Source organism: Xiphophorus maculatus, chromosome 3, assembly GCF_002775205.1.
Source record: "Xiphophorus maculatus strain JP 163 A chromosome 3, X_maculatus-5.0-male, whole genome shotgun sequence".
Lineage (NCBI taxonomy): Eukaryota > Metazoa > Chordata > Actinopteri > Cyprinodontiformes > Poeciliidae > Xiphophorus > Xiphophorus maculatus.
In genome coordinates, this window is record NC_036445.1 from 17,033,731 (window position 1) to 17,061,584 (window position 27,854).

At 39.3% G+C, this 27,854-nt stretch overlaps 1 protein-coding gene across 1 annotated transcript; it reads left to right on the plus strand.

Moving 5' to 3' along the window:
• The first annotated feature begins 33 nt into the window (after positions 1-33).
• fam171a1 (family with sequence similarity 171 member A1) lies at positions 34-27,675 on the plus strand. The gene is made up of 9 exons (XM_005810579.3): positions 34-410; positions 10,881-11,108; positions 11,720-11,812; positions 16,363-16,521; positions 17,081-17,257; positions 21,273-21,389; positions 21,493-21,607; positions 22,241-22,358; positions 23,823-27,675. The coding sequence occupies exons 1-9, from the start codon at positions 299-301 to the stop codon at positions 25,359-25,361; spliced, it is 2,658 nt and encodes an 885-aa protein (XP_005810636.2). The 5' UTR covers positions 34-298; the 3' UTR covers positions 25,362-27,675.
• Positions 27,676-27,854: the final 179 nt, after the last annotated feature.

Sequence of the window (27,854 nt, forward strand, 5' to 3'; positions counted from 1 at the left end):
CGTGGAGCAAGCCGCCTGTTGGTGCTGTTCTGGGGCATGAGGCTCAGAGGAATGGGGCCGTCTTCCTCCCTGACCCTGGCCCGTCGATAGAAAAAAAAAGGGCTGGGGATGCACGACGCGGCAGATGAAACGCAGCTCTCCGGGCATAAAACCAGGACTGCTGATGCCGCAGAAACATGGAGTGTCGCATTTTTTGCGGAATAAACGCAGTTGTTGACCTGCAGTGAGTTTTTAAAGTCCAAACGTTTGGTTTCTACTTTACTTCTTGAGCCGTTTTGCTTTGATACCAACATCTGCAATGATGTGGGCTGTGGACCGGAGCCGGACCGCTGTGATTGTGCTCTGCCTTTTGGGACACCTTACCTCCAGAGCTGCAGCCAAAACCTCAGCGGAGGGCGCAGCGTCGCAAGGTAAAAACGAAAAAAAAGTTAATTTAATGTTTTTGCTTTTTTTTTGTGCGGTCAGAAAGGAAGGCTAGCTGGCCGCCGTAGAAGCTAGCGGAGCGGCTAGTCAGCTCTGATGCTGAGGGGGAATCTAACCAAGCTAACGTTAGCATGTTAGCTGGAAACACACTAAAACAAGAAGTTTACCCTCTTTAAAGTGGTGATAATACACTGTGAGATTAAACTCATAATTTAATAATTCACTCTAACCTACGGGAATATATACATAAACCCCAGGATGGTTTAAAGAATACTCCAGCTGTTGGGATTTGTCTTTTTAACTTAGCCTTGTTTTTCTTAAGTAAACAGTTTTAACGCTCTTCTTTGTGTTAAAACATAGTGCACTTTATTTCAAGTGTTTCGATATTAATATTGCATGCTTTAGGTGTGAGGAAGTTACCATATTACCTATAAAACTGAGCATTCTTGTTTAAATCAGTGACCACATTTAAACCAGTGCAGGTTCCCGGTTTATTATCTTCACTTTAATTTCTTCTCAGTGTTGTTGTTGTTTTATCTGTGGGGTGAAATATTGAAACAGCACAAAATAACAATAGATAACCGTATTTCTATTATTTTAAAGCACAAGTTTATGTCAGAGATAAAACAGAACAAAAATCTGTCTTTAATTGTTGGTTTTTATGTGTTGATATGCTCACTTAAATTACTATTTTACTTTTTGCAATTGACAGCCAAGTGATTTGTTCTTATTATTTTATTTTTACATATCTGGATGCAGCATAATAAAATTAATTTTATGTTGAGTGATGCATTAAAATTGTGCTACAATATAATTTTCAATGTATAGATGTGAGTTTGAGTTATTTTTAATGTCAGTGTTTTAAACTTATAAAGCAGAGCTCAGCCAAAATGCTGCAAAACAAAACATTCAGTGAAAATGTTTTTGTTCTGCTTTCTGTGCTGTTTTTATGTGAGATTTACTTTTTAACATTATCCAAAACAAAAGAAAATGTTTGTTTTTTTTACTACAAACTATATTTAGTATTTTTTTTATTCAAAATTCACAAAAACAAAATTTCACACCACATTTTAAGATAACTAGTAAACATACAGAAAAGACTTAATAAACAAATTGCTGCAAAACATCTTTGCAGACTTTTGATTGTTCTCTTTCAGTTCCTCCTGGCTTGACATGATCTCTACTGGTATATTTTATTTTGTGATATCTTAAATACTGAAATAGGCACCGAACATGGCTGAGTTTTATGAACAAGCTCTCCTAATTAAAGGTGTTTACCTGGATGTAGACGCTAGTAGCTTACTCCATTATAATAGTCTTGAAATTCAATTTAGTCACCGTGCAGAGAATATGATAACAGAAAACAGGATTATGAAATGGATTGAAGGTGAATGTTGAGTACTTCAACAGTGCAGATAACAGCAGCTACAGATGCCTCAAAGTGGATGTGTAAATTGAACATAACCCTGCCTTCTCTGGCAGGTTTGTACAATAAACAGATCTGTCAGGGTGTCTTTTCACCACACAAAGCAAAGCCCAGCAAAGATTTAAAGCGGCTATAAATCCCAGTTATCTGTTTGCATCTCATCCAGTTGCTATCTTCAAAGCTGCCTTGTCATAGTAGCTAGTAACATGGAATCACATCTGTTTTACTCATCACTTTTATCATCACAAGCACACACACGTCGCTGTTGTCTGTGTTCACTTACTGATGGCTGGCCTACATTTGGGCCTGTCTCAGCACTTGTTTTTACAGAGGGATTGTAAATGTAAACATACAGTAACTTTCCCCTTAAATAACCTAAGAGTTTGTAGTGGAGACAGGTTTTCCTTTAAGCTGTTGATTTAAAATGAGATGCAAAAAAATAAAAAATATCCTGATAATTTTCAAGATTGTGAAACTTTTAAGTTCATTCTGTCCTCTGGTCTCTTGTTTCTGCTCCTCTGGTGTTCACTTTGCCTCAGACTGACCTTTAGTTGTCTCAAAGGAGAACGAGCTCAGATCGATACTCGGCCTTCATCCTGATGTATCATGCAAGCAGCCTGGATGAGTGGAGCCAGACAGTCATTCTCCCTGCAGATATAGATCTCGTTTACGTTACTGCTGCCCGGAGGAGGCATGGTGTTGCGTCCTGAAGGGAGAAACATTTTGTGATGCAGACAAACCAAATCACATCATCACCATCTAACAAAGCTTGGCTTTAGAGCACTAGATCTTGGTGTGAAGACTAGCTTGTGTCAGAGCATTAAGAGCGCTGCATTTAGAGATTAGGTCAGTGACCTTTTAGCCTCTATTTTGACAGGAACTAAAGAGAGTCCATTTGCTCTTCAGTCTGATGACGTAATCTAATTATCTCCCCCTGCTGGTGCGTTAATGAGGCTGGCATTACCTTTAAATCCAGAGGCAGGTAAAAATAGCAGTCTGGACCCGACTCTAGCTTGTTTCCTTACCTGCAGTAGTGGCGCTACCTTACTTAAACTTGGGATTTGTGTATGTTTTGCATTGCCAACTTTGATCCGTGCTGGCACATAAGATCCTGTCCTCCCATTTTGTTTGCCCTTTTTTCACATTGACATGTTATTTGTTACTTTACAAGTAAACAGCAGCACTGACCCTGCAATGTATAAGAAGCTAACCAGACAAGCAGACTCACTTTTTTGTGGAGGAGTTAAAATAAAGAAGCTAGAATAATTTTGTATGTCAGAGTCTCTACTCAGTTGCAGTCTACTTCAAAATATTCACTTTTTCCCCCCTTACAAAGCATAAGCCGTTGCTTGCGAATTTTAAAGAGAGAACTATGTAATAAAGTAACAAAATGCACAATTAACTGAAGGGAAAAGTCTAAGTGAGGACAGAAAGAAATGCAGTGCTTGATAAAAATTAGTTATTAATCTAATGGAAAATAAAGCTATGAGGACCTGAACATATTATTTACTATACAAGTAGAAAATTGTGCTTAGATTTTCAGATAATGGGTTAGATTTTTAAATGATCCAGAGTAAGGATTTCTGTTTATTTTTTCCTATTAAAAATTATTAATTTGGATCATACTTGTTGTTAAGCTTTGAAAAGACTGGGACTCGCTTCATATTTTGCCTTGGTTGTACACTGGGATTCCCCCAGCAGCCTTCAAACAGACAGCAACTTGTAGTACAGAAAGAAACATCAGAATCTGCAGGATTTATTTGAATAAAGGGCAGTTCTTGCTTTCAACCAGGGGTCTCAGACCTCAACATCTGGCATCCTGCAACTTTTAGATGTGTTGTAGGGCTGCATGATGTTAAGAAATTTTGTGATATCAGGTGGGATTTATGTCCGTTTACTTCTTTCCACACTGCACATCTGGACACATTTTAAAAAGGTCAATTATTTCCTTAAAAAGCCAGTCAAGTTATGTTGTAAGAAAGAGATATTTTTAAAGTGGAACTGAAAACAAACTTGATATAGTTCAGCTGCGAAGCATAATATTGCTATTTGTCCAAACGTTTTTGCTAAACGTCTTAATTATTTCTATTTAAATTGCTTTCCAGGAAAGGCTGCTGAGAAGCATCCACACAGCATGATACCTCCACCACCATGCTTCACAGTGGGATGGTGTGTTTGTGGTGATGTACAGTCTTTGGTGTCCATCAAACACAGAGCCTTGTCTGATGGCCAAAAAGCTCAATCTTGGTCTCATCAGTCCAAAGGTCACGCTCTTTTCACATGACGTCACACATCTTACATTCTGACTTGAAGCATCTTTACTTGCTGATGATAGATGATAGTCAGTAATACATCTGCTGCAAATACGCTTTGATGCAAACCAAAGAACTTTCATCCAGAAAGAATGGATGGAGTCTCCCACATGCCGTTTGGCAAACTAGTCAAGCCTTGATGAGTTTTCTTTAACAGTGTTTTTGTCGTTGCCGCTGTCATTTGACTGGTGAAGAACCCAGGCAATAGTTCTTGACTCTCTCATTTCAGTTGCTGAAGCTTGTAAATCCTCTCTCACTAGCCTCCATCTTGTCACTCATTTTGTGAGGACAGCTTGCTCTAGGTAGATTTACACATTTTCCTTCCATTCCTTAATGATGGCATATTCAGATGGATGGATATTTTTTTGTATCCATCCACTGACTTGTACTTTTCAACAATCCTTTGTCTGCTTTGCTTGGAGTGTTTTTTTTTGTCTTTATGCTGTAATGGTAGCCAGTACTGACTAACCATTGATTAGACCTTTCAGACACTGGTGTCTTTGTCAGACACTCGAGTTGTCTACATTATATCCACTTGTCATTATATCCACGACCAGGACTAACTGGTTGGACCGCTCTTGAATTAGTTCAGTCACTTTAAACGAGGTAAATCTTTATTCAGTCATTTAATTTATACTATAAAATATCTTTGTCATTATTTTTTGTAGAAATTTGTTTTCAGTTTGATATTATGCTTGTTTGTAAATTATTTTAACAAGAAATCTTAATTTTTGACCTGATTTATTTGTAAAAGCAAACCAATCCTCCCCCAATGAAGAAATTAACTTTAAATTTAAGGTTGTCTACTTATTAGATATCCAGTTAGAACTTATGCTAATGCAGTAAAAGATATTTTAATATTAAGTCTTTTTACTCTGGAGGTGTCAATAAAGTTGGAGGTGCCTGTTTTTGTTATGTTTTGTTTTTTTCAAGCTCCTCATTTTCCTTTCGGTGTTGGTGATCCATTTGTTGTAGTTGAAGAAGTCAACCCAGTAATACAGTTACACTATTACAGTTCAACAGTTCAAATGTTGAATTTAATCATTAATATTCCAGCATGTTTATTGCCATCGTACTGCGTAGTGTCTGCAGAATAACAGCAGAAGATGCAGTGAAAGGCGTCTTCTGCTCTTTAACGCTTCTCACATGACTGCAGGATGTTTTTCTAATTAACCATGTGCTTCTAATTGAGATGATGAATTGGCCCTTTTTCAGATTACTGCTCTGTGCTAAAGTGGTGAAACTATTTGTTATGACATTTGACTCACTTCTTTTTACTTTTAAGTATTATTTAAAACCGCAGTATAGCATTTTTTCACACTCTTAATACCTGGTGTGGTTTGTTTTGCATGATTTGTAATTGGTTATCTGTGAGTTTTAAAGGTTTATCAGAAAGCGTGGATTGGCATTTCTTTGAGAATAACAGATTGTCTTTATTATATATAAGAGAACGACATAAGACTTTAAGTCTTCAACTGTGAGTGCTCAATAATTATTTGTAATAACAGAAGAAGCAACATCAGGGGAGTCCTGTAAAAGAAAAGAAAAATCTGGGGATTTGGTGGGTGAAATGGTTATTTTAAAACATAGATGAAATTATGTCAAAGCTGACATTTGAAACCTCTTTCATTATCTCATATCTATTTATTTAGATTTAGTATTTAGCTATTGACGTGCCAGCTGTTCTAAAATTATAATTCTTATATGTATTCTCTTAGGAATAAAGCCAAAACTATTCATGCTCCTAACAGATAAGGGTTATAAAGCAATCCTTTAATTTGACTAGCAAATTCTTTCTGATTTATAGCAACATTAATGTTCTGGAACAGCTCACCCAAATCCTGACTGAATCTGATCAAGGTGATGGTAAGGACGCCTTCTAAACTTGAAGATTTGGACTCATCACCAAAGATAAATCATCAAAATATCCATGGAAACGTGCTAAAAGCTGGTCTGCAAAGGTTTTGATTACTGTAATGCCAGTAAAGAGTTTCCCATTGATTTCTGAGAAGAATATAAATACTTTCTGACCTGCTCTTTTAAAAACGTGTAAATAAATCCAAATTTTTTTCAAATTGATTATTTGTCATATCAGAAACAAACTTTGGTTTAATAAAAGACATTTTAAAACTAAATCTTTCCAGGTTATAAATTATTTTGATCTTACACTGTAGATCCTTCATTCTTGAGATCTCCAAAAGTTTACCAACATTTCCAAACTCAGCGTGTTCATTGACGGACAACAATTAGAAGCTCTGAAAGAATTAAACTTTGCTATATCCTGTTCAGCCTTTCTGTTATCAGCAGGACGCCTTGCTCTCTTGCAGCCTGAATGAATCATGAAAAATGAAAGTTTTCTTTTTTGGAGCTTCTAATAACATATAGTCTTCTTCTCTCAATAATGTCTTCGTGACTGAAGATTGTTCTCAGTGCAATCTGTAGCTCTTAATGCGGTGCGTTCACTGATCTGATTTTTGAGTTTCCATCTGGCTAGTCACACTGAAATCTATCAGGTTCTGGTCACCAGCCCATTTTTTGGTGAACTTCAACGGACCCACAAGTGAAAGTTACTCATCGAACATGCAAATGTTTGCAGTACTAACAAAGTACTATTTTTACTGGAAAAATAGCTTATTAGGTAAAATATAGATAATTTATCCAATACAATATATTTAAAGCCCTGTGAATGACTTCTATAAATACCAGATATGAGGTTAAAAACCAGTGTTTGGTTGCTAAAACCTCAGTTGACCCCTAGTGGTGAGATAACCACTAATTATGCTACACCAGTGAATCCTAGAGCGTCTATTATTACGCTAAGTGTTGTGAGCAAGTAAGACAACATTTTCTCTTCCCCTGTTTGGAACAGCATCTAAATATTTCACACACCCAGTGGAGGCCAGCCGCACCATCCATTACCAGCTCATTACGCCTCTGGTGAAAGGTGCACCAATGAATGGCCTCTCCAAAACATAATCCAAGGTGTAGCATGAGTAAACATGCACATGTATTCTGTCCTCCTCCTGCGCTCTCTGTGTGGTCATTGATTCTGCTTGCATCCAAACAGAGAGCCGCCCTGCTGCTTTGGCTGCTGTCGTAGGTGATAATTAATCTGAGATCGCAGCATTGGTCAGATCAAACGCTTTCATGCCTCTATTTTCCACCCACAGATAGGAAGTCGGTGAATAAGAAGAGGCAGATTTGGAAATATAGAGGCTTGGACCAGACTGATCGCCTCCTTTTTTTCTGTGTGTTGGAGTAAAGAAGGGAGACTCTTAGCTTGTTTAACCATGATGTCACCTCAGTAGTGATTTATTGGATGAGCTCTGGGAGGAGACTGTTGGATTTGTACTTGTGATTTAAGCCCGACTCTCTCAGGGGAGTGTTTCTTTTTTAAGTGAACACAGCTGGTACCCCTAGCAGCATATCTGTGGGAGTGGGACAGGACGTGAGGTCATAAAAGGCAGTGGAGACTTTCTTGTTGAGGGGGGAAGAAATCCAGGCTTGGATTAGAGTGGTAGTGAGTGAGGTAAAGACTTGAAGCAGATCTTCACTCTGGAGGATAATCATCTGTTCAGCGTGAGATTGACACACTGTTCTGCCAAATCTGGCCTCGCACTAAGCACCAGTTACCTTCCACCCATTTATCTCTGGCAGAGGAACTATTGTTAGGTGGAGCCTGCACTGTGGCTGAACTCTCCTCTCCATGTCGACAGAGTGGTTTCCCACTGACCAGAGGATCCCTGAGTGGGGGTGGGTAACATGTCTAGTCAAGGATAGGTATGTCACTGAGGGTGGGGCTTCAAGAGGGAGTTGTGACAAAATCCAGCTTCGGAGAGCTCGGGGGAGTGAACACGGTTTAGTGAAGACAGAGAGGTGGAGAAACCTTTTAGCTGTAAGTGAGAGGTCGCCATGGGTCAGACTGGGTCCTTCTTGTCATGTAACAAAAACTGGAGGACTGTGGCTTTGTGTGTTTGTGAAAAATATAGTGTTTTTCTACTGAGATTGTTTTTGTTGTACTCTGGGCTATGAGGATAAAATGGATGTTTGGTTCCAGCATGTGATTTGAATATTTGAGTTGAGTATTTTTAAACCAAACCACCTTTGGCTCTGTAGTATGAAAGGAACAAGCAGGAATTGAGGATAAAATAAAAGTCTATCTCACTGTCATTATGTTGTCCTCATTTTGCTGTAAGAAATAACTCATACTGACCTAAAGGTTATTTTAAAGCGAACCTGAAGCATTGTTTAGAATAGAATTACTTTATTCATCCCAGCAGGGAAATTATTTCGCAGTTACAGCAGCATAGAGACAATGCTGCTGTAACTGTCTCTATGCTGAATACTGAATTCGACCTCTTAAAACTTTTTGCATTTCCAGATAAATACAATTGTCCCATAAAAGATATTTGAAGATTAAACCTTCTACTTTATGTCAAAAACATACTTTGAAAAGTTAGTATTTTGTAGGACCATTTCTTTGCTCCAATAACAATAACAGCTACTGAAGTCGTCTGGGGAATGTCTCTACCTGCTTTGTACATCTACACTTGGAAATTTCTGCCTGCTATATGATCCAAAAATAGCTCAAGCTTAGTCAGATTGGATGAAGAGCATCTAGAAATCAATTTTTAAGTCTAGCCATAGATTCACAAAAGAATTTAAATCTGGATTTTAACTGTCAAAGGATTATACTTTCATCCAAAGTAGCTCTGGTTTTATGTTTTGGGTTTCTGTCTTGGTGAAAGGCAAAGTGCCCCAGGCTCAAGTCTTTTGCACCATCTAACAGATTTTCATCTAGTATTGCCCTGAATTTTCGGCATCAGTTTTGGATGGTGTATTCAGAGTAATGTACGGTATTGGTTTTCTCCACACATACTGTCTGTAAATGACAACTAAAGGAGGTCAACAGATTTTCCCAACTGAGTTACTCTAGAGTTACCAGACTTCTTCTCCTGTCAGTCTAGGTGGACCGCCATGTTTTAGAAAGCTTACAGTACGACTGCATCATCCTAAGAAGATATTCAACTCCAATATTGATGCTTTTTAATGTTGTGAAGATGATCTGCCTTATGAAAAACTCACGTTTTCCTAATTTTTTACGTTTGTTGTGATGTCATCTCTGCTTTTCATGAACCTTACCATGCTTGTCACAAAAATTCACATCTGGGTTTGACATCAAGAGTAGTGAGAGTCCACCGACTCTCCACCGAGAGTCCACCGATCAAACGCTTGTCACTTGAGCGGTAGCAGTCAACCAAATTTTGCCTCCAAGCAGTTTTATCCAAATGCGTGATGACAGTCGTGATCCAATATATTGTGCAGCTCTAGTTTACAGTTGATGATTTAAGATTTACGCTGTGTTGGATGTTCAAAACTGGGGGTATTTCTTTTTGACCCAACCTTTCTTTAAACAACTTTCTCCCTGACCTGTTTGCTGTGTTCTTTGGTCTTCATGATGCTGTTTGTTCCCTAATGTTCTCTAACAAACCTCACAGAACAGCTGGATTTGTATTGAGGACTGTTCTCATATTAAATTACTAATTAGCTGATTAATGAAGGCAATTAACTACACTTAGCTTTTGAAGAGGTGGGAGAGTGAATAGGGCTGACCACCACAATTTTCAGATTTGTGCAAAAAGGTGAAAACCATGCATCATGTTTTTCCGTACTTTGTGTTTTTCTAGCACACTTTAAAATGCATTAAATGTTGTGGTTGAAATGTGACCAAATATGATAAAGTTGAAGGTATGATTAATGTGGTGATGAAAAAATGAAGTGGCTCTTTGTTGACACATAGTCCTTTAAAGTATAAAAAAGCAATAAAAGTGATACTGTATTACTATATTACTTCTAGAAATGGGCATCTAGAAATTAATACCTTTTTAATGTTTTTATTTGTAATGCTTCCTTCTTACATCTTCCTCTTTTTTTAGTTCATTACTATTAAAAAAAAACAAAAAAAAAACAACAGTTCATTAAGTTCTTAAAGGGAAGTGAAAATAATTTGGTACTTTTATTTTTTGCTCTCCATTTGTTGTAGTTGTTTAGATTCCCGGCCGACGGTCAAAAAAGGTTTGCTAAAATTGTTGCCAATCAACAAACATCCAAAAAGTGAAATTATTCACTCTATTCACACAGCACTCAAAAGTTGGAAAGCTGAAATATTGATCTGTTAGTGCTAATCAAAAGCAGTTGCAAACAGTTTTTATGCTCTGACTTACCAGTTAAACATCTAAATCAGCTTGACTCTTTTACGACCCTCCAGGGGAGCCACATGTGAGGCAATCAGCCCTCCATGTTGCACTGCTGCTCGGCAGAGTATAGAAAAACATCTATTTATATACTTATATTACTGGTACCACTATGGTGATGTAGCAAGTTTTATTCCATACTTCTATTAGAGTTGTTTATAAAGGCAGCTGTTTTTCCATCTGGTCCAAGGCTTCTTTGACAGAGGGAAATGGTCCATTGTGTTGGAGGGGAAGTGCCATTGGCTCAGGCCCAGAAAATGGTCAGACGGCTCTCATTTTCTGGGATGTGGATTAGAGGCCAAACGTCTGGCACAGAAACTAAGCCCAGATAATGAGACGATGGTATTTTAGATGACTGTAATTATAACACCTCTATGTTTTTCACCCATATATCACTCAATTTTCACTATGATTTAGATGGTAAATGCTGCGCTCTGACTGGATTGTTTGTTGTTGCGTCCACAGAAGTGACTCTGAAGGTTCATCTGAGTGACGCCAGCACTCAGCAGCCCTTGCTCGGAGCAACCATACAGCTCTTCGCCAATCACACTTCTGTAGCCACAGAAACCTCGTCAGCTGATGGCAACACGTATTTGCGCTTCCCTTACCGCCTTGGGACGCCGCTTGTTGTCACCGCAACCAGACAGGGATATGTGCCAAACTCTGTTCCCTGGACTCCCTCCAAATTGCCGGGTAGGTGTTTGTGAGATATTATGAAGCAAAAGCACTGAAAACAACAATGGACTTTTTCCAATGAGAATGTTTCTTTCTATTATCTGTACATTATAGTCCCTTCCACCAGTTTGTGTGTAAAATAGACACCGCATGTGTGTGAGCTTATGATGAGTGGAGTGCTTCATTACTAATTTATTATATTAGATGCCAAAACCCAGCAAGGGGTCTTCCTAAGCCTCCCTTTCAGTAACGCACACGCACACACACCGTCAAAATGTATCCCAAGAGCCTGTAGTATTGTGTGTGTGAGGGGATGCAGGGGGGTTTATTTGGGGAAGGTTATTATGAGGGAACAGAACAGCAGCCAATTGGATTATCACGCTTACCAGCTCTGAACAATGAAGGAGTGAAAAGAAGGAAGGAAGAGGAAAGAGCTACAGTTTGCTGGGTCAGGTTTCAGTCCTGTGCTGGACACAGGATGAAAGTTGGGCTATTAAATATGTAGAATGCAACATTAATGACTTGTAATGTCTGATAACGATCAGTACATTGCTCAGGTAGTTGGCTGATTGTTAATAAGGCAGTGAATTTGAGTGATGTGCTCACTGTGTGGTTTGTTTTTTTTCTAGTGTTTTCCTCCATCAGTCTGGATCTGCTTCCAGAAAGAGCCGCTACCCTGATGGTGTATGAAGATGTTGTGGAGATTAAGTCAAGTCTACAAGGTAAATAAGTGTTTTTACGTGGTTTTAAGCTGACAAAGGCTTGTTATATATGTTTGTAGTGCTGAAAATGCTGTCAGAAATCCTCACACTCAAGTTTTAGAGATTCTCCCAGAATTTGGTTGTTCACTAAAATTTCAGGTTAGGGTAGTCAATTTTCATATTGCCCAGCTAGCCAGAAACTACATCTGATCTTTTCAGTCACCATGCCAAGAGGTTTGCTACCAGACAGCCAAACCTCTTGGTGTGGTAGCTGTTACTGAATGAAGATTCGGAGCCAGCAGTTTTCTGTAGAAATAAAGCAAGAATGTGAAATGCTGCTCAAAAGAAGTCCATGTTTGTTGTTTTATCTAATAATTATTCAGATGGGTTATTTCCCCCCTTTGCCACTTGGTACTTTTGCACCAAATGGCTGCCACAGGATGTCCGTTCTTGAGTATATTTAGACAAATCAGCAAAGGCACAATCAGAGGACAGGAAGCCTGTTTGACCTTTCAACCTCTGTCTGTTATGAAGTATGATAGATTTGTAAAAGTGAAGACTGCTGTCATACAGCAGCCACGTTTGCCTTAGATAATGATTTATAGAGAAGACAGTCTGTTTCTATTCAATGTGAAACATCCTCTGCAAAACAGAAATTCTTCAAACAAGAACATAATGTATTTAATTGAAAATAAAAGTCTAAAAATTAGTAGAATTTGTTTGTTTCTTTTTTTTTTCCATAAGAAAATGACCGGCTGGTACGACTCTGTGGTTCGATGCGGCGAGCTGCAGCAGCAACAGTTCTGCTGTTATCAGCTGGTTCTGCAAGCTGGCATAATTTTGTTTGCACACGTCATTGTTAAATGTGGCCAGCTGGAGTGGTCGATTTATGACCTACCAGAGGCAGCTTGAAGACGGGCTCATCCTGCAATTAAACTGCAGGCAATTTCATGAAAACGGTCCTTAAACTTAATCTGCACCCAGGCCTTTGGTAATCCAGCAAATTGTGGTATTTTGAATTTCCCACTCCCCTGTTATTCATTGCGCAGTTTAGGCTGTCAGAAAATAGCTGTGCAAACTCTGCCAAAAAACATCCTTTGACGCCATCAGAAGTCTGTGCATAGATTTTAAAATCGTTGTAAGATAAATAACATTGAACATTTTTTACTGTTGATAAATTTTAGAATTTCAGCAGATTAAACGTAGATTAAACGTGAAAGAATGACTACAGAAAATGGCTTTCAATAGAAAACGTTAAGTTATTTGTGCAAATTGAATGATAGTAGAAGTAGAAATCCAATTTGCGGAAAATGATTCACAATTGTGTCCTTGTAGTTTAGCTTTTTTGTTCAGGACAAAATGACATTAGACAAGGCTGTCTTAGTCATGTGAATTAATTCACTTTCTTTGTTTGCTGGCTCTTTTGTGTATTTGTGACCAGCGGGGGTGTAATTCATTCTTTTTGTCTCTGACAAAGAGTTAAAAAAAAAAAAATCAGCAGACTCCATTAATGTGAAAACCTCCTGAAAGCATGAGGCTCAGCACGTGCCGGAGTGCAGTTTCCAACACTTTGTTTCACCGCGTTTTGTGTTGCTGCAGGAGCACCTTGGGGATAATAAACCTTGGCATGTGGCACCAAATAAACATAATAAAAGGGGAGAGGAAGAATACAGTGTTCTGGGTTATGGGGTGCTGGTTGGAGCAGTTTGGGAGGATGGGGGGGTAAATGCTAGAAAGGGGGATGGGCAGAGAGTGTCCAACAGAAGGAGGAATAGATGAGAGGAGAAAAAGTGGAGGGAAAAAGGAAAGTTGAAGGAGGGAACACACAGATCAGTGAAGGGATTGCTTTGTTTTTCAAAAAACAGCCTCACAAAAAGGAAATGACGTCAAAACTTGAATGTTCAGAGCAAGTTTTAGAAAGGAACATGAAAGTGGACTTAATTCTGCAGGCTCAAAAAAATCACACAGCACCAGAAAAAGAGTGGAGCCGGGAGCACTGGCAGGCTGCTGGGCCTGCCTCACTGCTCAGGAATGTGCTCTCTACACAGGCCACAATGACATCACCTTGCTGAGTCTGGCTACATGCGCTCTTTTTATTGTATTAAATATGTAACGTATGGATGAGCATGGGATAAGTACATAAAGGGCAGCAAATATGAGAAATTACATGGGAGCTGTTTTTATTCTGCAGGGAAATGTCAGATGTAGGCGTCAGAATGGTTGAGAGAAAAGTTTGACCTGTGCATTATCTTTACGGCATCGATCCCCAGTTACTTCCATTAAGCCTGATTGATGACTGAATTTATAAAAATGCATTAGGCAAGGACGGGAAAAGTAAAAATGCTTTGTAAAACATGCGGAAACAAACACTGGTGAGAAAAAATGCATGTATTTATTGCAGTGTTTTTAGGTTTTGACATCTACACAGAAACAAATTGAGTGACTAAATTTCCCCTTTACTTTCTTTACTCCAAATTTGGATTTTCTTCATTGAAAATCTGCAAAGTAATATAGTCTCAAAGTTCTTTTTTTACTATTAACTGTAATTGAAAATGTACACTGTGTTTTTGCTTTCTTATTCTCCTCTAATTCATAATACTGCTCAATCTTGATCCCTAAAAGCTCTATTAAAGGACACACTCAGCTAAACTTTAGAGCTGCTTTAATCACTGCCAGCAAACTTAGCCAACACACAAGCATTTTGTTAGTCTCTGGGTATTGGTCTTAAAGTGCATAGTTCTTTTTAGCAAATATTATTGTAGCAGGGTTGTGAATGTCTTATTGGGTGCAGCAAATGTTTTTTTTTTAGAGCTGGAAGACTTGCAGATACGATACCTGTGTTCATGAAAATAATGTGTGAAATTGTTCCTTGCTTTAATTTAAGAAAAAGCAACAAACTATCTAATATATTTAAGAAAAGTAAGTTAAAAAGTAAAAGTAAAAGGAGAGTCATAGCTGGTTTAACTATTTCATGAGTGACTTGCAGCATCATCAGCTTTCTACGGCATGTGGCAAAAATGGTTTTTGCAGTTCCTGCGTCTTCTGGTATTGCTTTGGATGGCGGACCGTGTCCCAGGTGTTGTATATAAACGCACAGTGGGCACATCTGGACCGTAAACCAAGGAAGCACAAATCTGTGAGCTAGTTTGTCTCCGTGGGCAAAAACTCATTAAAGGCCCAGAACTTGAAAAGCAAGCTTTTTGCTAATCAGATGGAAAATCTAATGCGTTCTGCAGAAATATGCTGAAAACCCCCTGATCTTCTACTTCCTGCACATGTCTTCCTCTACGGCTGTTCCAGGAGGGATTCGAGTGGGGTTTATTTCTCCGTCAGTTGAAATCCTCAAGACCTCAATCATAATGGTTATTTTTCTTTTTCTTTTTAGAAGAAAATCAAACCATAAATCTTGAGTTTGATTAGTTGTTTTTTTTATATCAGCTTTTATTGTAGCTTCAAAGCAACATTTGGCCCTTTAGCTCATGTTTAGTCAGTCCCTCCAGAATGTTGCAGTGTTTTTTTTTTTGGTTGTTAAGGCCTATAATTACTGATCTTCTGGCCCTTTTTTCAAAAAATTGTGGTCAAAGTTGTGAGATATTTTTAGGCCTTATTATAGTCTTACAAAAAGGTTGAAATTGCTGCACATAACCTTCCCCCCCAAAAAGCCAGGATTCTACCATAGTTGATGTTTAAAGTGCAAATAACATTTCCAAGTATCTTTTTGAAGTAGCACATTTAATACAAATAAAATTATGTCCTGAGGAGCTGTCAAAGTGCAAAAGAAGAATTGAATATTAGTCATTCAGGTTAACGTGAACCGTATACACAACAAAGCAAATCCTACAAAACATCTCACAATGATTTTTTCAAACAAAAAATATGCCAATGTTACTGTTTTGAATTACACATTCTTTGGCTTTCAAGAGACATGGTGAAACAGGAAGTTAAATGAAAAGGGTTAGAGTAATTTTAGCCATTTCTTTTAGTTTTATGCTATATTTGTGTAGAATATGTCCACAACAGAATGACATTTGATGTCTAAGGGAGTAGAGCTGCTGCTGGTGACAGGAATCAGCTGATTTTACAGTTGATTGTAGCCTAAAAAGCTAATCTTTCTTCTAATCAGCGAATGCAAACAACCCTGAACTGATGATAACATTGTTTAGCTTACATAAAACAAAAAACAAAACAACTGACTCATAGCTGTAATCACTGCATTCTTCCTGTTGCCCTTACTGATACAGAAAATGACTAATTTGGACACTTCTTCTTCAGTAACGGTGTCCACACTGAAGAGTGTGCAAGCAACCTGATAGCGAGTAATATGGTGTTTCTACTGTCTGGAGCTTGATGCATTTTAACTTTACTTCTGATTAGGCTGGAAATCATCAGAATCCAGCCACCAAATTTAGTTCATGTTGTTGATATTAGCAGGAAAACAACAAGTTGAAACCATTCTTTTGGTTATGGAAAGTGTCTCATCAGTCTCAACGTCAATGTTTTTGCGAGCTTTAAAATATTTGCCTTATTTGATTTGAATAAATTGTTCTATGACCTGTCTGCTATTCTCTAAGGATTAAGAGGCCAGCCCAGCATCCATTTCCTGCGCAGAGCTCTCAGTCTTCCTGCCGACACGTCCTTCGCCAACTTGACTGCTCTGCTTACTGTGGCAAGCTCGCCGTCACGCATCCAGCACTTTCCCCATCTGCAGGTTCTGGGCAGCAACAGCACAGGTGAGGGTCAGACTACAGCTCCAGCACAAAGTAGATGTAGGGCCATTTTTAAAACAAGTCACAGCAGAGAGGAATGTAAAGCTGCAGTGAGGGAGTTGAGTGAGTCAGGAGAAGTACAGCCACTACCTCTGGAGCCCTTTCAGTCTCATCTACTGAAACACAATAAGCCCTTTGTGTGCTCTCTGTTCTAACACAAGCCCCATGGCTTTCAGGGACTCTTATCCACGTCTTGATATGTGTTATAATTTTGTACATCCCCAATTCTCCTTAAGCTTGAGCAACTCTCCAGATATCAGATATGTTTCCTGCTGGCATGTTCTTGCTTTGTGACACTCAACATCTTCTTGTATCCAGGTTTCTTTCCACTCTGTTTCCTTCCTTCCTGTTTTCCCTTGCTTCCTTTCCTGTCCGGCTGAATGACTCTCCTTTATCTAAGTTGTTTGGTTTTCTTTGTAACAACCCCGCTGTTTGCTCCTGTCTCCACCCCGCCTCCTTCACTGTTACCTTCCTCTCGCTTACTTTCCGTTTTGCTGCATTTTTCTCTCTTGCGCTCTCGCAGGCACAGAGAAGAAGTTTGAGCTGACTCCAGTGGCAGCCATCTCTGTACACCTATTGGCCAGCGATGGAGCGGAGCTGCAGGTGAACGGACCAATCACGTTCTCCGTTCCTCTGCCGGCAGACAGCACCTTGAGGGAGAATGATCACATCCCTGCTTGGAGATTTGACCCTCGTTTAGGTAAGTAGGAGTGAGTTTCAAACACTGAGTAGAGAGGAATATGTGACATTAAGTCATTATATATGTTTTTGAATTTAATGTGCATAACTAATTTCACTAGTTGTCAAAATCAAACAAGTTTCGAGGCTTTTCAGGTTTATTTATTTCACTCTTCTCTATTGAGTTTTTAACAATTACACTCTGAAATTTATGTGTTTTAATATGTATGAAATACCACAACTAATGTTAATCAATGATTGTGTATCACAGAAGAATATAAAAGAAAACAAGCTCAGCAAATAGGTAATTATGAAAGATACTGTTTCTAACTTTATGGTTTGTATGAATCTGAAGCTTTTTTTCTGTAATAATCAGGTTGATTAAAACAATAAAGCTTATCTGATCCAGGGTTTTATGACCAAAAGATCTATTTTTATTTATGTCTGTTCTAATCAGGAGCACTGAGGAAAAATGGAATAGCAGGAAATGATGGAGACCGCCAGCGAATCAGGCAGCATTCGCTCAGGACATTTAGGGAGAGTGTCTGTTTTCGGCTGTGACTTTGGCTTAGAGATGAAGACACAGGATAGCCCTGCTTTAAGTCGAGGTCACTTAAACAGCAGTGGTGCTCTTTTACACCAAGTTTGTATCTCTGAAGGCTTTTCTCTTTGGATTCAGAAACAAGTTATTTATTCAAATAATTCAAACTCAGGAGAAGTTTCTGAAAGCTGAAAGACTTGTCTAAGATTAAAAATACAGAAATGGCATCTCACAGCACTTTAAATACACAAGCTAGTCTATTTGTACTTTAAAATCTCCATAAAGTCACAACAAATCTAAGAAAAATCAAACAAACAAAGTTGAGATGGGAGGATAAAGGAGTTTGTTAATAGAATAGAACAGAAATATCCTTTATGGTTCAACAGTGGGGAAACCATAAACAGTGCTATCAAGTGTTGGAAGTTATACATTACAGGGATTACTGTGCCATTCAAACATGTTAACTGAGAAAATATTTACAGTTGTCAGGTGATTTGCAAGTACCAAAAAGTCATTTTTTAAACCGTTTCCCTTAGCACTCCCCCTCTGCTAAATAAAAACATTTGGGACTCACTACCTCTTCAAAATGTCAGGTAATGGATGAAGAGTGAGGGGCTATTGGTGAAAAGGGATTCATCTTAAATGGTCTGGTAAGCAGAGCCACTTTGAAGATGAAAAAAATCAAAGGTCAAGGTTGCTTCATGTAATTATTTGAATCTTCACTTAAAGGTAAATCACTAACTAAAATACCACAGTATTAAAATTATTACAAACCATGTGCATTCTCTTACTGTGCAGCCACTCAGGTCAGAGTCAGTAATGAATAACTTGATTCATGAAGTCACACAATGACCAGACCCAGTTCCACATTAATCTGCAAATCAAAGTAGTGTTAGACATCACAAGTTTGGCCCATGAATGCATAATCTCCCCCGGCTCTGCTAAATCCCAAACTAAACAATAGCAAAGAGTTTTGCAGCGTTGGTTTATGAACCCTTAAAGCCTCGACATACCTTCTGATGTTTTTCCAGAAATCTGTGTTTACCAAACGTCCCACTGTGTGACACACCCAGTTCCTCTCGGACAGTTGGCTCTGAAAGACAATGAAGCGATCATAAGTTGCACAAGCCTGCACTATTAAACATTCCTCTGCAGCCACATTAGGCTCACATGTCCTGACTTCTTCTATGTCTTTGTCGTATTTGTGCTCTTCCAGTGCAGAAAAATGTTTTTAGGACATTTTTTTTCCTGGTGAAATTAGATGTGCTGCAATGTTTTATCTAAAACTGAAATAGTTTGGTAGTGGTAGCTGAGTGGACTAACAGGAAATCATAACATTTATGTCAACATATAGCCTGCAGAAGCTAGCAGTAAATGACATTTATCCTCTTACTACATGTACGGTACTCTTCATAATGACTATATTATGTCGTGGAAGGTTTTTCAGCCATATCGTCCAGTTATACCTTATCTCAGGATTCGACAGATTCTGTTTAAAGGCTTTAAACACGAATCTTTAAAGAGCTCAAGGTATCCACAGCCAGAGTTTACTGAGAATAGTCTGATGGGAACCTAAAGAGGACAGAAACACAGCCTGTATTGGCGTATATTTCCACAACAGAAGCCCAGACCCTTCTCCAGGCTACACCCCACGTTCCTTAGCAACTCACCAACTGAGTGACAACAGAGCCCTCACTTCTGAATAAGACTCTTCTCTGGACACATGGCTGTTTAAAATACATATTTGGAGTTATGTAGCCATGATAACCATCCAACAATGAGGAAACATTGAAATCCTTTAATGCTTTTGGGGCCTGATAAAAGCCGGGATACAATGAAAGTGGTTTTGTTTATGAAATGTCCACATGGACGACACACAGAAACCTGTTTGTCTTGTATAACGGACGAGCTGTTGCTTTGTTGGATGTCAAGCTGGCATGGAGCTAAATGATGTCATATACAAACAGATCGAGTTCACCTGCTGCCTCTGTGTGCGTCTGCGGTCTGCAAACAGACCCACCTTCATCTTGAGGTGGGAGTCGGATGCAAATCAGAGCAGCTCCCTGAGACAAGCCTGCTACTAACTATAGCCTGCTGTGTTGACTTTGCATGGACGAGTGAAAGGGTTGTGCGCTTACTAAATGTTTGCAAAGCTTTAGGAGTCACTATTTTACTTTTCCTGCATTGCATTGTGTGGAAGCGTGGGAACAGTCATTAAATGTCACTATTAAACGGGTCAGCCACTCTCTGAGAGGAGTCCCTTGTGGAAACGGTTCAGACAGGACCTCAGTGGATCCGTGCAGGCCTGAACACAGTGAGAGGAGCTGAGTCACACAGCTGCTCTCATTTCTTTCATCCTGTCTTTCATTTCTCTTATCTCTCATTCCATTCCTCCTGTCTGTTTCCTCTGGCTGGCATGTTTTTTACCCTTTGACCTCTATTGTATTTATATTTTTAGCTCTTAAAAACTACCCCACCTACCTTTTAAGTTTCCCTTTTTTAAATGTCTGTGCAAATTCCTGAATATTTCTTGTTTGTTTGTGTAAATATCATCTATTTGTCTCTAAAACACAGAAGTGTAAAGGCTCCATTGAATGTTTCCTCTAAGTGCACATTCCCTGTAAGCCAATCAATCAGTGCCTTTGGCTTTGTTGTGGTTTTATTGTAACGACATTGCTCAAACTGCTGCTGTGTTTAGTGATTTCCTTTTTGTGGCTCTCTTCTGGTATTTTTAGGCTGCCTCCTTGTGATGGGTTTGGATATTGCATCCTTTCCGATTCAAAAGTTGAACTTTTCTAGCTTTTAGTCAAATATCCTCAAACTGTGCAAATAAAATGCTTGTTGTAGTTTAACTTAGGTACTCTGAGAGAGCAGCTGTTATGCCCGAGGTATTCTGGTCTTTTGAAGCAATGCATCAGGCTTCTTATCAAAGTCACTTTATGGACTGAGTAAAATGTTTTCATTTTACATCACTATTCAAAGAAAAGTAATATTGACCAAGGCGTAGTGACCAAATTTGGTCTTTTTCAGGGTAGCATACACTCCTGTTCTGTGTTACACAACAAGCTAACAGAGTATTAGTAATCAGCATGTTACCTATTCTTTACATGTCGACAAATTGTGAAAGAACAAGAGAAAATGAGGGCAGCGGGAAAAATATAAGAAGACAAATTGGGGATTTTCTTGTTCACAATATTGGTATGTTCTTATTTAAAGTTAAATCATTCTCTCCATTTAAAACTATTAATGCAAAGTTGAAAATTGTGGAGCTCTAACAACTGTATACTACTTCTTATGTTGGATTGATAATAATTCTTGCACAAGATTACAGTAGTGCTCCATTGTCTTTACCTAATGACCTAATGAGGAAGAGTCAGATGGGAATTTAGTCTGGATCATCCAGTTTTCACTTTGTCACTTTCTTCTGAATTTTTCTTTGAGACACTGTAACTTTTGGCCAAGTTAGATTTTAATCAATATGGTTTTGCCTCTTTAGGTGCCTGGATCAAGAGCAGTTCGGGTCAGGTACAGAAGGTGGGGAACCAGCTTACTCTGACCTACCTCGCTCCCCAGCTCGGGTATTGGGTGGCCGCCATGTCTCCTCTGAACTCAGGTAAGAAATTAGAGAAAAATTAGAAGTAAAGTTTATTTGTTCTGTTCTTAGGAGTTGTTTCTTTGTCTTTTTAGTCAATAATGTTCTTTTTTTTTTTTTGCAGGTCCAATAGTGGCAAGAGACATCAGCGCTTACCATACTATGTTCCTGTTGGCCATACTTGGAGGCATGGCTTTTATTCTGCTGTCCCTGCTGGGCCTGCTCTTGTACTACTGCCGGTATGTATAATAATCAACTTTTTACAGCAACATGTCTTACTGATTCACAAGGGGTTGCTTTTTTGCCTTTGTCAAGGACTCTGAAAGTCAGTCAGTTAAAAATACCTTCATCAGACCTAATGCAAAGCTATTTGGGATTACAATTGGATTTCCTGGGAGAGAAAATGCAGATTCACACAAAAATAAAAATACAAAAACAAACAAATAAGAATAAAAGACTGTGCAGTAAGGGGAAATTTAAAACATGATTTGAAAAATACAGTGTAGTGATTAGAAATTACATACTTAAAAGAAAAGAATTAGAGGAAGGATCTGCGATAACGTTCCTTTGTACACTAAAGATGCAGCACTCTTTCACTAAAGTAGCTTGGCAGCTTAAAGAGCATTAATTTAAAGCAGCCTACCTTACTGTATTTTCTAATGCTACACTCCAGTAGCGTTACAAATACAATTTACATTCTTTTGGATGTAAGCATCTGGGTTTACAAGTCAACGGTAGAAATTGGGGTTGCTGAGTATTAATGATGGGAAAAATTATGTGTTTTGTTGTTGTTGTTTTATATGCAACAACATATAGAAGTAACACAAGTTAGACGACTAACTCATGTGCTCCGCTGTGTCTGTGTTGAACAGACGCCGCTGTTTGAAGCCTCGAGGGTCTCATCGCAAGTTCACTCTGTCAGCTGGTCTTGACAGCACAAAGAAGGATCAAGCAACCTCCATGTCCCACATGAACCTCATCAGCAATGAGGTCTGTCTACTTAATTATTCATTTTATAAAGAAAACAAACTCTTCTGCTTTTTACATGTCAACGTTTTTTGACCAAATGTTACCACCAACTGCAAGACAGTAGAGGTTTGCAGTAGTTTCTGTCAGTCAGCAGCACAAGTTCGTTTTTGTGGTTGAATCTTGTCGCAGTCGGTTATTGTGAATCGATCACTGAAAGCCAATAAAATAGAGTCACTACAAAAGCAATGAGGTGATTTTTATTTAGTTATTTTTATATACTTGTATTAATTTTGTCTTAGTGGTAAAAATGAAGAAAAGAGAGAGACACTCAGATATTTAAGACTAAAATGTGAAGCCTTTTAAACTCATTTCTGAGTAAATTAATTTACCTTTTGATGCTTTTTAGCATTTTGGTTGTTTTTTTTCCTTGTAGAGCACTTTGTGCAGCCTGTGCTTTTGGAAACATGCTTTGTAAATAAATTTCACCGTGACCTCTTTGACCTAAATAGTTAAAGGTTATTAACATACAGCCAACATTTAAAATACTGTATAAACAGAAAGATAAAAATGCTTTCTTTAAACAATAATCTGCTGAACTTCCAGTGTGAACTTCATGTCTTTCCAAAATTTGCAAAGACTGCGAAAGTCCTGTAGTCTGTCCCCAGATTTAGATTGTGGAGAGTAAAGCAGTAAGTGTATCTGGAATTGAAATCAACAGCTGTGACAGCCTCCTCAGTGAGTCAGACTCTGCAATGCCTGCAAGCTTTTCAGAAAGGATTCACTCTGACAGCGTTACACCTCCTCTCTACGTTTGAAGAATCAAAGATAAGCAAGAGCGACAGAATGGGGAAGTCTTGTGCATCTAGAGCACCAAAACCTGTGCAGTCTGAAACCATCCAGGTTTTAGGACTCAACTGATCCATTCATCTTACATTCCAGTTCCTCCTTTGGTTTTAAAGGTTATATATGTTATGTTTAACCACTCTGGGTTTGGAAAGTGCTTGAATTCTGTATAAAATCCTTGAAAATGTTTGAGGTTCAGGCTGCACAGTTTGATAACAAAGTGCAATATGATGTTTGATTAAAAGCCTAAATTTGAAACGCTTTATTTATAGGTGAAACCAGATATTTAAAGATAATAAAAAGACACATTCACATTTTTTCTCACTCTCTGAAGTTAAGTTAGCCCGAACAGAATTACCAAAATTATTTCTGTTTGCTAAATTCCAGAAAACTTTGAGAGAATATTTATTGGAGATTTTATTGTAACTTTCTCTGACCAGTCAGGTGTGGAGGGTGTGTGTAAGAAAGATGTTTAAAAACATAAAATGTTATGTTTTGAACATGTTTAAGATCCTTGAACTAAAAAACTGTTCTGCTAAAGAAATCACGTCTTATTTTGTTAGTCCGGTGCTTTACAGCTGTACTCAACACTGAATGAATGAGTCTAATACAATTTATTTGACCAAATGTTATTTTGTTTAGGTGCAGCTGGAGCTTGTTTCCACAGCAACCGAGCCTGACATGACCACGCCGATGTTGAAGCCTTCTTCGTACGAGCCCACTCAGCGTCAGCAGAGTCTGATCCACCTCAGCAAACACAGCCGCTGCTCTCTCGGCAACAACAGCCACCACGGCTCGTCCCTCGGCAACCTGACGCCTCGCAGCAGGGACTACCGGCAGTCTGCAGAGACTTTCCAGCTGAAGGCGGCCCTGTCTTGCGGGACAGAGAGGGGCTACCGTCAGTCATACACCTCCGTCTGCTCATCCAGCAACCAGATTTCAGATGCGCTCTCGTTGTCCAATCACGGCCAGGTGTCTGCTACCCAGCTGAGCAGCGTTGGCATTATTGACTGCATCTCTCCGTCTTCTCCGCCTCACTCCCCCTGCAGAGGAGAAGGAGGGGAGTGCAGGGCGCCCGACCACCTGCTGTCCCGTTCTGTAGACCACCTGGAGCGCCCCAACCCTCAGTTGCTCTCCCGACCGGGCCAGCTGCTCTGCTGCGGCTCGGTGGACCTGCTGAGTGCGGGAGAGGGCTACTCCAGAGTGCGCCCCACACTGGTGATCCCCGCACATTACATGCGCCTCCCTGGTGAACACCCGCTGTCTGGTCAGGCCCTGCTGTTGCAGACCGATGAGCAAAGTGACTTGGAAACCATCCAGGCTGAGCTCAATGCCTCCCATTCCCAGCAGCCCCTGGGGCCCAGCCCGTCCAACAGCGCCCCGGACCCCAACAAGCAGGGCAAGGCAGAGGCTCTCGGCCTGTCGGAGTCTCTGTCTATCCCTACTGCTCTTGGGGAAACAGCTCTTGTTGAAATAAACAAAGAGGATACCTTGTTGGCTGAAAAGACTTTAATGGCGCTGAGAGGAGGAAAACCTCTGCCTCACCCCCGGGCTTGGTTTGTGTCTCTGGACGGACGCTCCAACGCTCACATCCGCCACTCGTACATCGACCTCCAGCGGGCGGGCTGTCAAAACAGTTCACAGAGCTCAGGAGATCAGCAAGATTATGACAGCAGTGGTAGGCATGGCAACGACGCCAGTCTGGACTCTGGTGTGGACCTGAATGAGCCCAGAGCGGGGCGCAGAGGGGGAGACGCAGAGCGGGAAGAGAGGGCCTCCGGGAGAAAGACTGCCACACCAGCCACAGCTTACACCCAGCTGGTGTATGTGGATGATCTGGAGGGGGGAGGCGGCGTTGAGGAGAAACGCAGCCCAGAGGCTGAGGGCGGGAAAAGAGGACCCACCTTGTCAGACAAAGCTGAGCGTAAGGGAGAGAATCAGTTATCAGGGCTTGTGGAGGGGAAAACAGTCGAGGATGTCCAAATACTAGAGGAACCACCCTCGGCCTCCCCGGCGTCTCCTCCTCCTCTGCCCACGCCGGAGGAAATAACTTTCAGGACTGATCGCGCGCTGCTGTCTGTCTCCCCAGATGATGATGCAGCACATGAGGATGGAGAGGAGAAGAAAAGCCCCTGGCAGAGAAGGGAGGAGCGCCCCCTGCTGGCCTTCAACCTTAAATGAGTTGCAGAGGCTGGTCAAGGGAGAGGTTTACATTTTTCTAGTTTGTCCACATTATATAATCACAAGCCATAATTTTGCCAAAATCATTTCTGGAAGTTTCTCTGTGTAAAAAATCTTTATGCAAAGTGACTTCAGTGTAACAACCCAGTTTTAAAATTCACTTTAAACACATTGCAGGTGCATCTCAATAAATTAGGATATTGTTTAATACTTGTAGAGATTCATTATCTTATATCTAAAGTGTTTATTTCTACTAATTTTGATGATTATTGGGAGAATTTAGCTGCCTCCAATATATTATGAGCCATACTATTACATTTTATTATTAAACATTACTTTTTACTAGTCTGAGAAGCTAAATTTGTAGTTTTTGTTTACTGTAAGCCATTATCAATCAAATTCTCAAACAAATACTTGAAATATGTCACTCAGTGTGATGTGTGCTGAAATAAACTTAATGATATTCTAATTTATTAAGGTAGACCTGTATTTAATGTTCAGATGCACATAAAAGGGAGGGTTTTACACTAAAAACATGCTGGAATTTGAAGATGAACTTGTGATTTCTTTGAATTTTACACTATGATAATAGAGATACATAGAGAATTTATATGCAATCATCTTGAACAGGATGAAAAATGCAAGAAAACAAACATGAAACTGTTTTTATCAACAAACAAAAATGTAAACCTCCCCACTGCCAATTCTCCTCGACTGCTTCAATAAGACCATGAAGGATAAATGCTTTTAAATTCTCACCTTTTGCTCTTATGAAAGCACTGAGAACACATTTCAGCACTGGGATCTCTTCTAAGTCCAGAACTGAACAATTCAGGTCCCTCTAGGAACATCTACCAGACGACCACTGAGCGGCTGACAAACAGACTTTGGAGCCAAGATATTGGGAGATTTTATGCACAACAAATATATGCCTTTTTTTTATATAAGGAGCCTTGTAGGTGTAAATGGACTGTGGTGGAAATAATCGATGACTTGATCGTAGCAGCCGTTTTTTCTTGAGCCATATTGGCAAAATCCCAGGAAGTACCCATTTAAAGTGAGAGTAAAACCCCAGTTAAACCACGGTGACTGGTTTTAATGGCTTTGGAGCACATGTGCACTACAGGACATGTGACTGTACAGTTTAATAGGAATCTGTAGACTCTGCTTTGAGTCCTACTGCAGCATCAGCCTCAATATAAACATGTGAACCCTGTACTTTAAATGGTTTTCAGTATGACGGTTCACATCACCTGATGGGTCTGATCAGATTAAATGACTACATGCTCCTTAGCCGAATCAGATAATGTGACACCAGTTTGCTGGTAAATCACCACTACAAAACACATAGTTTCACTCTTTATAATTGTGAAGTTGATCTTATGAAGGTTGTTTTATATTTGCTGAACCACTGATTTGCATATTTTTGTTTTTAAGGCTATGCATCACTTTTATACGTCTGCTTCAGATGCTTTTTTTTTTGTAAACGTTAACCTCTATTATTTTAAATGCCAACATGAAGTATTTTACCTGAAAATGGGCAGTTTTTTTCTTTTTTGTAACATATTAAGGGCTTTTTCTTCTTACTGTTGGAGCTGAAACAAATGCTGCGTAATATTTTGCCTACTAACTCTGCTGCGTTTTAGCTTTTTTTTTTTCTCCTTACACACATAATCCAAGTGCCTTTGAACAACCTGATTCTGCAACTTTATTTATTTGTACCTTTGCTTTGCCTTTAGCTTTCCTCCTCTACCTCAGCGCTCTCTCTTTCCCTTGTGAAGGGAAGCATGCATTGTGCTTTCCTCAGCACGCAGATATTATTACAGCTACACTGCAGACATTTCAGAAAGTGTCTACCAGCTGCTGCAATCCTCAAAGCCTTTACAGTAATTCCCTGAGAGTTCCCTGAGAGTATGTAGATTTTTCAGGAAAGATGAAGCTAAGTGTGATTGTACGTGAAGCTACCCTGTTCTTTGGTTTTTGGAGAATGAATGTTTATTTCAGTGTGTTTTTTTTATTTTTTATTATTATTTGAAAACATGGTAGTGTCCATTTGTGATGCTTCTGAGTCTGACTATTAAATCATCAATCCAATTAAGATTTATGCACCCATAGTAATCATGTTACAGAATGTGTATAGTTGTGTTCTTACCTCTGCTCTGTCAGTTTTTGTAATGAATGAGGTTTTCTTCCACAGTGTCCCACAACAACCTCCAGTTCCAAGTGGAGCAGCAATACAGAATACTGAGGGTGTAAATCGATTGGTTGCATTATATTTTAAGCCTGTTATTCTGAATAAACAACCAAGCTGGAATTATTTGTGGCATTAGAACTCTTATTTACGGTTTACCACAAGCCATGTAGGTGATACATCAGACATGGACAAAGGCGTTTGGGGGGATGAGAGAGAAATTGTATTTTTTTGGTCTACATGCATTACGTAACATCTGAAGTAAAACTAACACTGCACATCATAATAAATAAGTCATCCAG

Bases quoted from the DNA above. Each gene is read 5' to 3' on its own strand.
- fam171a1 (XM_005810579.3), top strand. From the start codon at position 299: ATGATGTGGGCTGTGGACCGGAGCCGGACCGCTGTGATTGTGCTCTGC. The intron at 411-10,880 runs GTAAAAACGAAA...TTGCGTCCACAG, and splicing joins GGAGGGCGCAGCGTCGCAAG to AAGTGACTCTGAAGGTTCAT. The intron at 16,522-17,080 runs GTGAGGGTCAGA...GCGCTCTCGCAG, and splicing joins TCTGGGCAGCAACAGCACAG to GCACAGAGAAGAAGTTTGAG.